An 11,155-nucleotide genomic window follows, 5' to 3' on the forward strand; every position below is an offset into this window, starting at 1 on the left:
CCGGGATGTTGTTGAGAGAAGAAGGATGGCTAGGAAGAGACGGGATGCACCTGACGCAGAGAGGGAAGAGCATGCTGGCAGAGAAGCTGGCGAACCAGGCGGATGTTGTGGTGGGTGCGTGCGATAGGCCACCAGATCAAGAGCATTGGGTGGATGAGGCTTTCTTCAAACAGGTAGCGCGTGTGTCCCAATCACAGGTCCTGGCTCTCACAGGGACCTTGATCACCCTGACATCCTGGAAGGGCAACACAGTCATGCACAGGCCATCCAGGAAGATTTTGCAGAGTGCTGAGGACAACTTCCTGGTGCAAGTGCTGGAGCAGCCAACCTGGGACCGTGCTGCTCTGACCTGCTGCTCACGCACAGGTAAGAACCGGTGGCGAAGGCGGGAGTGGATGTAGCAAGTTGGGTAGCATTGAGCACGAGATGATGGAGCGGTGGATCCTGAGGACAGGGAGGGAGGAGAGCAGCAGAGCACAGACCTGGACTTGAGACGAGCAGACTTGGACTGGCCGAGAGAACGGATGGGCAGGATCCCACGCGAGGGGAGAGGAGTCCAGGGGAGATGGCGGTATGTGAAAGAAACCCAACTGAGGGCGCAGGAAAGAACCATCCCAACGCACAGAAAAACCTGCAAGTATGGCGGAGATCAGCTTGCTCGGGGCTCCTGCCTGAAGCTGCTGCAGCAGCCTGACCTGGGGCTGGGGCTGGGCCTGGGCTTCTGGGTAGTGACTGAGAGCAGGCAAGTGTGGAACTGCCTGCCTGCCTGGGAGGAGTCGGAGGCCCTATTAGCATTGTCCGTGGGAGAGAAATGGGTCACCTTCTCCATGCTGCTACTCTGCTGGAGGGACCCTGAGGACCCCCCGCCAGCTGCATCCAGGAGGTGTTTTGCCAGCAAGGAAACTTGAAGCTGGGGCTGGCCGTGGGGTTTGGGGCCCTCCAAGCCAGTAGCCAGGCTGTGCGGGCTCTGCTGCTGGAGCAGGCTGAGCTGTGCTTAGGGTCAGGGTCAGGGTTTGCATAAGGGAACGGGAAAGGGCTCGAGGTGACTTCCTGGTTCGAGCTGGTTGGACTGCCAGAGATGTATTTTGGGTCTGGTGTGGGAGGGCAGTCCAGGCGCACAGGGAGCAACCTGGACCCCCAGGCTCCCCAGCTGCCCTTGAGCTAGGAGAGCTGCCAGCATTGGGGTTGGCATTTGGTGGCAGGTGCCCTGCGCTCCAGTCTGTGGGGCTCATTCACGCTCGGCTCCTCTGCTGACACAAGGGGCTGGCATGGGCTCAGAGGGTGGACGGTGAACACTCGAGGGCCTGGCTCAAGACTCACTGAGGCAAGAGATCGGGCTCTCACATACCACGAGGCTTGCTCCGGTAGCCTTTCTGTGTGAGCCCAGCATGTCACTTAGGGGGCAGCTAACAGGCCCTGCTTCTCCAACAGTTTGCTGCCCATCTTGAGCTCAACGGTGCTGGCCCAGGATTGCTCCCCATCCCCAGGCTAAAGCAGTTTTAATGTCTACACAGTGGTAACCCTTTTTTTTTTTTTCTTTTTTTTGCACCGGTCCTGGAAGCACTGCCATACCAGGTCAATGCATGGAGTGGATGGAGCACGCTCCGGTTCCACCGCCCAATCCCAAAAAGAATCTGCTCAATATAAACCTCCTGTGGAGGACATATCAGCGGGCCAAAAGCCCCACATGAGCGGAAGGCAGGGAGAGGCTGCAGGGCCTGCCCGGCGTCCCTCGGGATCACGGTATCTCCCCTGCCAGGTAGGACGTCAGCAGCCTGAGCTGGGCTACGGGCCGCAGGAGAGGACAGGCAAGGACTAGAGCCGCCTGTGCCGTCGGGGTGCGGGGCTGGCAGGGCGATGGTTCGGGCAGCCCACGTTCGTGGTGAGCGGGACGGCCCCGGGACCACCCATCCAGGGCTGCGGGCGGGAGGACTCCCAGCGGTGGGGCAGGCGTGAGGCTTTGACGCCTCCCCTGACTCCAGCGGGGACTGAGGCAACGAAGGATCTCCTGATTCAACTTAGGACGGTGGGTTTTTAGGCACTTCAGGGTGATGCCTGTGCTCAGGCTGCTCGTGGGCCCTTCCTGCGGTTTCGCGTTGGGCTGTTCCGGCTCCGTTTCGGGTTCGGACTCGGGTTAGGGAAGGGGCAGGGCTGGAGCTGCCTTTCTGGGAGGAGCCGCGGCGCTATGTTTCGGGCAGAGGCGAGTCGGGCAGTCGGTGAAACCAGTGAAAGGGATGGACCGTGGGGCCCCCGTGGGAGCCGGGGGAGGAGGGCTCTCAGCCATGGGGTCAGACGGTGGGGGTGGGAGCATTTCTCTTCCCCGTGGGGTTCGGGCAGCGCAGCTCTCCAGGCCGGACGCGGGGTGATGTTTGGGGGGCTGCGGTGCTGGGTGCGGGGGGGTGGGGGGCCACGGGGCCGGTTGCCGGGCGTTGCCGCGGCAGCGTTCGCATCATCGCGGCGCCGCGGGATTCCAGGCAGTTGGCGGCGGAGGCCGGAGCGGTGCTGCCGGGCGCCCGGGTCTGCAGAGACGGGTACGTCGGGTGCGGCGAGCGCTGCCCCTCCTGTGCCCCTGCCCCAGGGCAACGCGGGTGTCGAGGCGAGGCCTCTTGCCCCCGGGGCTGTCAGATCCAGACGTGACAGAGTCGGGGGCCGGCGCCCTCCTGCCCCGCACGAGGTGTCCCTGGGGGCCACGGCCTGATGGGGCGAGAGGTGCACCAGCCCCACCGGCGATGGGACCGGGAAGGGCAGCGGTGCCCGATCCTGCAGGTGGTGACGAGCCAGGAGCGGGCACCTGGTCACTGCCTTGCTCTCGGGGGTGGTTTGTCCCTGTGGAAAGCCCGGAGCGAGGAAACGGAGCCGTGCCCGGCGCAGCAGCTGCGCCGCAGGCCCCTAGATGTGGGGTCTCACCTCTTTTCAAGAAGCACAGCATCGAGGCACAAACCCGGATCACTTTCAAGGCCTGAGGATTCATTTTGTTCTTGAAATCATGGTCCAGGGGCACAAGGATTTCGTGCAATTTTAAATTTCCATCCTCTTTCCTTCAGTGATTGACGCACGCCGTTTGGAGAGCGACGGGAGAACCGGGGTCGGGGAGGATTTCGCTCTTGATCTCCCACCCCCGAGTGAGCAGGTAAGGATGAGGTCCTTAGGCCGCGCTGCCGGAGGCCGCGGCACCGGGAGATGTGGGAGGGGAGCGAGGGGCTCTTCTGCTTCCAGGCTTGTGTCTGCGTTCGGAAAAAAGTGCAGAATGGAGACGGAGCCGACGAGAGCCTGCCTTTGGAGCCAGGGGCCGAGTGATGCTCCCTGCCAACCCTGTGTGGAGGAGGCAGGAGCTGGGCAGGCTCTGCAGGACACCCCCGGGCAAGGCCGTGATCAGAAAGGGTTGGACTTTCACCTCGTGTGTCATTTATCGCCTCCTCAGACCATCTTTTCCTGCACGGGTGTCGCAGGGCTTCAAAACCAATCCTGGGCCCGGGCTGCCGTCCATGCCAGGATGGCGGGAGTGCGGTGCACAGCCAGTTTGGATTAAACCACTGGTTCCTCTTACATTATAGTGAGCACCGCGGTTTCTGTTGGTGCAGAGCAGGGCAGTCGGTCTCTCCTGGGTCGTGAAAGACACGGAGACGAGGTCCAGGGAGAAGGCAATAGCAGTCCTGAGGTGGAAAAACTGTTCTGGAGGTGGCCAGAGTTTCTTTAGTGGCAGAGAAGGGCCTGAAAGGGAAGGTGTGGGGGGACAGGACTCCTGGAGTGCACAAGAAAATAGAGGGGAAAGGGAGGGCGGGAGGAGAGGTGCAGATGTGTTATAGGGGAAGAGGCTATGCCAGAAGATAGCTTCAAAGAGGATGCTCTAGTGCCTTTCAGGGGTAGGCGTCATCGCTTTGTGAAGGCAGCGACCGCGGCCCCAGGCGGCGAGGGACGTTCCCCAGAGGCGAGGCAGGAGGCCCCAGCACCGGAGCGGAGGGAGGAGTGCGCGGCGTCCCGAGGGCCTTTGAGCACCCGCCCAGCAGCGCTCCAGCCCCCCGTGCAGGTGAGGGGCAGCAGTGCTGCGGGGGCCCCCAGGTCTGTGCAGGGCACCGCAGAAAGGGCAGGAAAATCCACCCCCCTCCAAGGTGGCCACTGCGGCCCTGATGCTCTTTCACACCAGCTCCACGGGGTTGGAAACTTCCCCAGGTACACAAGCTCCCACCCCTCCCAGTTCAGCCAGTGCCGCCCAGCCGGAGTGGGCAGGGAGCCCAAAGCTGTGGTGCTGATGGGCATCACAGGTGCCAGGGAAGGGGCCCCTGCCCTCCTCAGCCTGGCACTCCCGGGGGCTTCAGCCCACAGCCAGTCGCGTGGAGCCGGCGGTCAGGGGAGGAGCTGTGTCCAAACCAGCTGCCTGCCGGTCATTCCCCCGGAGCCCAGGGCTTTTCCTGCCCAGGATCCCCAGTGATAAGGATGCTGGCGGCATGGGGGAAATGCAGGGGACACCTGCCTGTCTGCTGGAGAGCAGGAGGGGCGGGGGGCAGACGGGGGTAGAGTGGGTGCCTTGAAGCCCGGCTGATGACTCCTGCTGCTCGGTGCCAGGATGGACAGGCTGAGGCGGGTGCTGAGGAGGAGGACCGCCAAGGTGGGCTTTGTGGCAGAAGATCAGAGCAGGGGGCCTGGGCAGGAACATCTGGGCCCTGCCAGCCGTGAAGAGGAGGGGCCCATCCAGGCGAGGACGTGGCTGTGCCCCATCTACCGCCGGAAAAAACCAGCACGTCCCGGCACCCAAGAAAAGCTTATGAAGCAGCCCAACACCTCGAGGTGCAAGTGGAGGTGGCCCTTGGTGTGCCTGCGCAGGCAGGAGCCCGGAGGAGAGGAGCACCGGGCAGAAGAGCCGTGCAGCCTCCCGCGCAGTGCCTCGAGCAGCCTGGAGCCTGGCCCTGCAGCCCCCCACGCAGAGGCAGCCCCCTGCGGAGGCGCGGAGGAGGGCCCAGCCTCCCTGGGGCAGGAGCTGAGCCTGTCTTGCTTCAGCCCCAGCCTGAGCTGCAGCTCCTCCTCCGTGCACTCGCACGGCTCCCTGGGGTCCGCGAGCCCCCCGGCCTCCGGCGCCAGCCGCACCGGTGAGGAGATGCGCTGGGGCCACCAAGTCTCAGGGCCATTCGCCCTGGGGGGAAAGTCAGATCCCGCGCAGGGCTGGACAGGGGGATCCTGGCCAAGGCGAGGGAGCTGAGCTACACGGCCTCCAGGTCCCCGTGCGCGGGGTGGCCGTGGTGGGGGTGGGTGAAGGGGGAGGCAGAGTAACTTGTGGGGGGACAGCGACCTCCCAGGGCAGCAGGGACAGTCCAGTCTGCTCTTAGCTGGAGAAGGGAGCACCATCCCATCTCTGCCCCCCACACCTCACATTTCTTACCCTGAGGGACAAAGGACTCAACCTCCCACTTTCCTTCCCACTGCAGTGATTCCCCGTATGGCCATGGAGGAGATGCCGGATGAGGAACACCAGGAGCAGGAAGATCAGGGGACCCCGGAGGGAGCTGCGCTTAGTGTCACCCAGCACCTCCAGGACCGCGGGAAGGTAGGAAACCCTCCCTGGGGGAGCCCATCCCGCTCCCCGGCGCTGACAAGCAGAGACGCTCACCCGCGGGCAGTGCTCGGGGTAGGTGCCTTTGTGAAGCCCCACCTGGGTCCCCTCCCATACACAGACTGCCCTGCTCCTTGCGGCGCCTGCCCAGGAGGAAACTCATGTCAGCAGCGTGGGGGACCCAAGAGGCCTGAGACCCACAGCGGGTTTGGGGAGGACAGGGAGGTCCCTGGCTCAGAGCCTCCCTTTACCCCAGTCCTGCTCCTGGCAGACGCAGCGCAGGAAGGATGGGCAGCGCCTGCTGCAGGAGCTCCTCACCCTGCAGGCAGCCGTGCAGCAGAGGGGACACGAGGCTGTGGAGCTGCAGGGCTGGAAAGCGTCCATGCCCGAGAAGATCGTGGTGAGTACGAGGTAGCACGGGACGGTGCGGGGAGTGGGGAAGAGAGGGGAAACAGTTTCTTGAGGCCAGTGGGGAGGGGAGAGATGGAGCTGGACCGGGGAGAGAAGGGCAGGCACGCCGGGGCCCAGGCGTTGGGCTGGGGCAGCAGAGACAGGAAACCCTGGGAGAGGCCGGGGGCAATCGTGCGTGTGGAGGGCAGATGAGGGCATGATCAGGGAGCAAGGGGGTGGTTGGAGTGACATGTCTGAGTGGCCATGGGAGGGGGAGGACCGGCCCAGTGGGGTGGGTGGCAGGGGGACATGTGAGGTACCCCAATGGGGTGGGCGGATCGTGGTGCCTGCGCCTGCAGCCCTGGGGGGTCTCCCGTGTGGGACGGGGCTGTGGCCTGTGGGGCCCCAACCTCACCCTTCCCTTTGGGTCTCACAGGAGCTGATGGAAGATGTCTCCAGGGAGGAAGATGTAGCAGACGCCATCCCAGACATCATAGCTGCCATCTGGTGCCTCAGGTAGCAGGACCTCTGCCCGACTGGCCTAGCTGTGCCATGGGCCAGGGGGATCCCCGCTGCTCAGGCCCAGGCTCCCTGGCTCTTTCCTGCCAAGCCCAGTGCCAGCCCTGCCCCGCACAGCTCAGTGTCACACAGGCTGCTCTCTCCTGACAGCGACCTGCACGTGTGCCTGGACCCCTTCCTGCAGTGGCGCCTCCTGCGAGCTGCAGCGTCCATGACTTTCAGGGCCATAGAGCACGATAACATCAGCAACCTGGTCGGTCCCCCTGCCCCTGCCCTGGCCCACAAGCCAGCCCCTGCCAGGTGCGGGCACGAGCTGCCTGGCGCTGACCCTGGGCTCTGCCTCCCCTTCCTGGTCATGCAGAGGATGCACGTGGGCAACCTGGAGGGCCTGCTGTGGTGCCTACTGTGCAGCGCCCCCAGCCTGGACAGGCTGAATGTCTTGTGGGAGGTGAGCCGGATACAGAGGGGCTGGGCTCGGGGAGGGACGGCCTGCAGCCCCGTGACCTGCACCAGCCTCTCTCAATGCCTTGGGAGCTGTAAGGCAGAGCATGAAGGGCCAGCTCCAAGCCGCGGCCCCAAGGAGGCGGCAGGCACGGCTGGTCTGTACAGCAGGGGCGTGTGCCCACTGATCTTGAGGTCTTCCTCCCGCAGCAATTCACATTCGGCATGGAGGCGATGGATGCGCAGCACCGAGCCCTGCGCATGAGGGCAGGCACCACCCTCATATCCTTCGCTGCCCTCCTGCTCCCACAGTTTGAGGTCAGTGACCCCGACCCCAGTGTCCTGCCCCCTGCCGTTGTCAGGACCCTCCTGGGAGAGAGCAGTCAGAGCTGGGAAGTGAGCTTCACTCCAGGGCTCTGGTCCTGTCTCATCGGTGCCCCCTGCCTCTCTTTTGGGGTCTCTTTTCCATGGTCTGCCCCGGGTGCACTGCCCCTACCCCACCCCCCGCGGTCCAGGGGCCTTTGTAGCCCCGGAGCAGCAGGCACGGGGAATCATGCTGGGTGCTGACCCAGTGCCCGGGCTCCAGGTCCCTGTGGGGACAGAAGGATTTCATGCCCTGGCGCTATGATCTCTGGCCCCCTCCTGCTTTGTAATGGTGGGTGGGGGCAGATGGAAAGAGGGAGATGGCCTTGGGGAACCTGCGGGTTTGGGAAGGTAGGACTGGCATGGACTGCCCCCTCCTCTGCCTCTGCTTAGGGCTCCCCTGATGTGCCGGAGGTGGGGGACATGGCAGCGCGCCTGGGTCTGTCCATCGGTGACCCAGAGGAGACCATCGGCTGCGACGCCATGGAGAGTTTATACTGGCTCACTCGAATCCTCCTGCACCAGAGGGGTAAGGAGACCCGCCCAGAGCGCTGGACCATGATGCAAACGGTGCCCCCCCAAACCCTGATCCCAAGCTAGGATGGCAGCTCAGAGCCTCCTGTCTCCACTTGTCACAGGCCAAGACACGCGAGGGGCAGAGGAGCTGTTCGGCGAGTGCCAGCTGGAGCCGAGCCAGGTCCAGTGCTACAGGGACCTGGCCAGAGTCGGAGAGGTGAGGATGCTGCGCCCAGGGCGTGCCAAGCTGCAGGGCTGCGGCTGTGTCTGCTTGGCGTGGCTGCGTGCTGGGCTCTGGAGAAAGGCCTGCTGCTTCTCTCCAGCTCGCGGGGATCTTCCTGCGGTGGGGTGGAGTCTCGCAAGCCTGCAGAGCGACATGGTCCCAGGCCCCAGAGATGGAGCCTGGCTCCGAGATGCACCAAGCCTTGCGTCCTCTTGCTTTCAGGTGCTGAGAAAGATCTTGTCCCAGGAACAGAAGAGATCGTTCCTGCAGCGGACCACTCTGGAAATTCATCATGGGCGGATGCACGTGAAAACAGCTGCGCTGGTCTTCCTCTATGCCATCCTGGGGGAGACCAGCCTCCTGATCGGGGACAAGGTTAGCAGCCGCCTCCATTGCAGGGGACTGTGAAAGGGCCCCTCGCCTCTGTGCCACGTCTTGTCGCTCTCCCCCATCGCAAGGAGCGGAGAGAGGTCATTAGCCACGGGAGTGTGAGCTCTAGCATAGGACGGAGTTGATTCGCACCATATACGTGAACTGAATCCGTGAGCTATGTATATAAAGCCCAAGATTCGGTGACCCCCAGGTCTTGCCAGCAGAGGCTGAAGCTTGCTCCTAGGCCCAGACGTGCCCATGGGCCTGCCCCTCCGCCTCCTCAGAGCCAGCCCAATCGCAGGCGGCAGGCTGAAGATGGATTCGGCTGCAGAGATGAAAAGGCTGGGCGCTGGGATCACAGGCTGGGGGGCATTTTCCCTGCTGCCCCTGGGTCTGTGCTTGCCCTAGGGAGAGCACATTGTTCAGCCAGTCGGCCCTGGCCATCTGCCGTGTTGCCCCCGGCTGCCACCCCCTGCCTCCCCCACGACTCTAGCACAAAAGTCCCTGCAGGAACCTGCCCCCATTTCAGTGGGCTGCTGCCACCTCCCCTTGGTTGTAGCCCAGTCCCTGCCCCGTGGGCTAAGCGCCGGCTGGGGCCTGGGGGAGGCTGGAGCGGGGTCTCGGCTTCCCCACGTGGGCGCATGGTGAGGCGGTGCCAGGGCGGTGTAGGGAGAGGGGCAGCAGCCCCGGCTGCCATGGGCTGGGAACCGGGCTGGGGTCTCTTGGGGGTGCGAGAAGAGTCTGTCGTGGAGGTTGGGTCCTGGGGCCATGACCTGTGCCACCATCCCCGTCCTCCACGTGCGCAGCAGAGGCTCTGACTGGCTCTTGTGCCCCTGCAGGAGGAAGACGTCCCCGGCAGGATCGTGAGGAAGCTGGTCCTCATGAAGTGCTGCCATGAGCCGCCCAAGGAGCTGCAAGGACACAGCCTGCTGGCCTGCTCCTCCGGCCCCCTCTCCTCTCTCCAGCAGCCCCCAGCTCCTCCTGCAGGTACTCTGCTGTGCGCTGGGCCTCTGGGGAGCCGGGGCTTGTGGGGAGACAGGGGGAGGCTCGCAGCACGAACCCAACCCTGCTCCCTGCCGTGTGGTGAATTGTCCGCTCTGCCCCGGCGAGTCCTGTCCCAGTGTCCATCCTCTGCGGGCCGTCCCCTTCCCTCCCGCACTGCCAGGACCCTTTGCCTCGTGCCCTGCTGCCCCTGCACAACTCTCCTGCCTCCCCGGGGCTGTGCATGGACCTGCATGGTGCAGGTGTCGCCCTCTCTCTCAAAGGAGCTCCCCCAAGTCACTAAACAAGCCCAGGACAGGCTGGACCCTGTTTCCCCGCCCCTCCACCTGTCGACCTTTCCACGGCTGTGGTTTTCCGTGCCGCGCTTCTAGCTCAGCTCCAGTCCAGTTGGGCTGTGATGCCTCAAGGTGTTCAGCTGCATCCATGCCGAGAGCTAAGGGCAGACTATTTTGTTGTCCTTCGTTGAAATAGTCTTGTCTCCGTGTCCTGGGCAAGCTTTCAGTCCCCATTTCCTTGGAGCAGGGCCTTGTGTCAGTGCAGCCCTGCCCCTATTTAACATTTGCTGCCTTTTCTCCCTGCGCAGAGAGCGCTCCTAACCATCGGGAGCACGACAGCCCCTCCATGAGCGATGAGGACATCTAGCCCCTCACCGGGAGCCTGGCAGCTGTGGAGACATCCTGCAACAGTGCCGAAGCCACCGCACAAGTCACCGACCGAGCAGAGCCGCCCGCTGGCGGCTGTCCTCCCCAGAGACTTCAGCTTGTCCCCAAGGACGCAGCCTGAGAAGCCCCTCGTGGGTGAAGGGTTCGACAACTTCATCCGTCAGCCCTGCCACGCCAAGGGTCACAAAACAACAGACACCGTGCCTTTGTGGTCCCCAGGTTGCCTAACGGAGGACACTCGTGTCATGCGGGTGGCATTTTGTGACCCCTGCCTCAGGGCTTTTGCCGGTCGCCATTTGGGGCCAGGAAGGAATTTTCCCCCCCCTCCTCCATGGGAGTATCATCTGGGGGGTTTTTCGCCTTCCTCTGAGGTGCTGGGGCAAAGTCAGACCATCGCGGCATCTGTTGTATTAGCAGCTGCCTGAGCGCTCCCCCCGAAGGGACAATCCTTCGAAGGCCGTGCCGGGAGAGGCAATGGACCCAAGGCACCAAGAAGAATCAGGGTCCAGGAGTTAAGTGCAGCTTAAAATAATAAATTTAATATCACATTTTATTTTCTAATAAGTGTTGTTGTTGATTTCCTCTTCATGCTTCAAATACAAACTCATGACCTGCAAAGAAAGAAAGATGCAAACATCATCTACCTTTGTGGAAAACATGGCTGCGGCAGCCATCAGGAGAAATCTGGTGTTTTTAGCTCAGGATTTCAAGGTCCAGCTGTGTACAAATGATCTATGACTGTTTTATTGCCATTGTGGTCAGGTACATAGTTCAAGAAACTCCCAAAGGAAAACTCTTTCTCCACTTGGAGTTGGGGTTCATGCCAAGGCCCCAGGAAAGACGACAAAGAGCAGGGCCAGCATGTCAGCAGAAAGACGGCTTTGGTGCTCAGGGCTCCCAGGTCTGATGTGAAAGACCCAGAAATATGTCCCTGCTGGGATGTATGTGTCTCCTGTTTCGCTTCTCTCCATCTAGAGCTGGGGTGGGCAAATTGGTGGATCTGGCCAGTGGCCGGACTCCATTTCCCAGCAGTTCCTGCCCGCATCATTGCATCCGGTTTCCCTGAAGCAGCGCTGAGGCCGTGACAGCATGGGGCCAGGGTTTCCGTAGGGACCAGCCCCA

The 11,155-nt window shown here is 62.9% G+C and overlaps 1 protein-coding gene across 5 annotated transcripts; it reads left to right on the top strand.

Moving 5' to 3' along the window:
* The first annotated feature begins 2,456 nt into the window (after positions 1-2,456).
* Positions 2,457-10,580, top strand: LOC149851888 (uncharacterized). Of its 5 annotated transcripts, none has more exons than XM_090030268.1 (13): positions 2,458-4,027; positions 4,564-5,084; positions 5,421-5,620; positions 5,817-5,945; positions 6,372-6,451; positions 6,605-6,707; positions 6,816-6,902; positions 7,106-7,213; positions 7,652-7,787; positions 7,897-7,991; positions 8,220-8,372; positions 9,209-9,356; positions 9,955-10,580. In XM_090030268.1, the coding sequence occupies exons 2-13, from the start codon at positions 4,565-4,567 to the stop codon at positions 10,011-10,013; spliced, it is 1,818 nt and encodes a 605-aa protein (XP_089886394.1). In that variant the 5' UTR covers positions 2,458-4,027; position 4,564; the 3' UTR covers positions 10,014-10,580. The 5 variants fall into 5 exon arrangements, with proteins under 5 accessions (XP_089886390.1, XP_089886394.1, XP_089886393.1 ...); XM_090030269.1 differs by having other exon boundaries at positions 2,461-4,027; positions 5,421-5,539; XM_090030264.1 differs by having other exon boundaries at positions 2,457-4,027; positions 6,605-6,902.
* The last annotated feature ends 575 nt before the right edge of the window (positions 10,581-11,155 follow it).

The sequence above is a fragment of the Crocodylus siamensis genome, unplaced genomic scaffold (assembly GCF_052110815.1).
Source record: "Crocodylus siamensis isolate JL-2025a unplaced genomic scaffold, ASM5211081v1 HiC_scaffold_66, whole genome shotgun sequence".
NCBI lineage: Eukaryota > Metazoa > Chordata > Crocodylia > Crocodylidae > Crocodylus > Crocodylus siamensis.

Bases quoted from the DNA above. Each gene is read 5' to 3' on its own strand.
- LOC149851888 (XM_090030264.1), top strand. From the start codon at position 4,565: ATGGACAGGCTGAGGCGGGTGCTGAGGAGGAGGACCGCCAAGGTGGGC. The intron at 6,452-6,604 runs GTAGCAGGACCT...CTCTCCTGACAG, and splicing joins GCTGCCATCTGGTGCCTCAG to CGACCTGCACGTGTGCCTGG. The intron at 7,788-7,896 runs GTAAGGAGACCC...CACTTGTCACAG, and splicing joins AATCCTCCTGCACCAGAGGG to GCCAAGACACGCGAGGGGCA.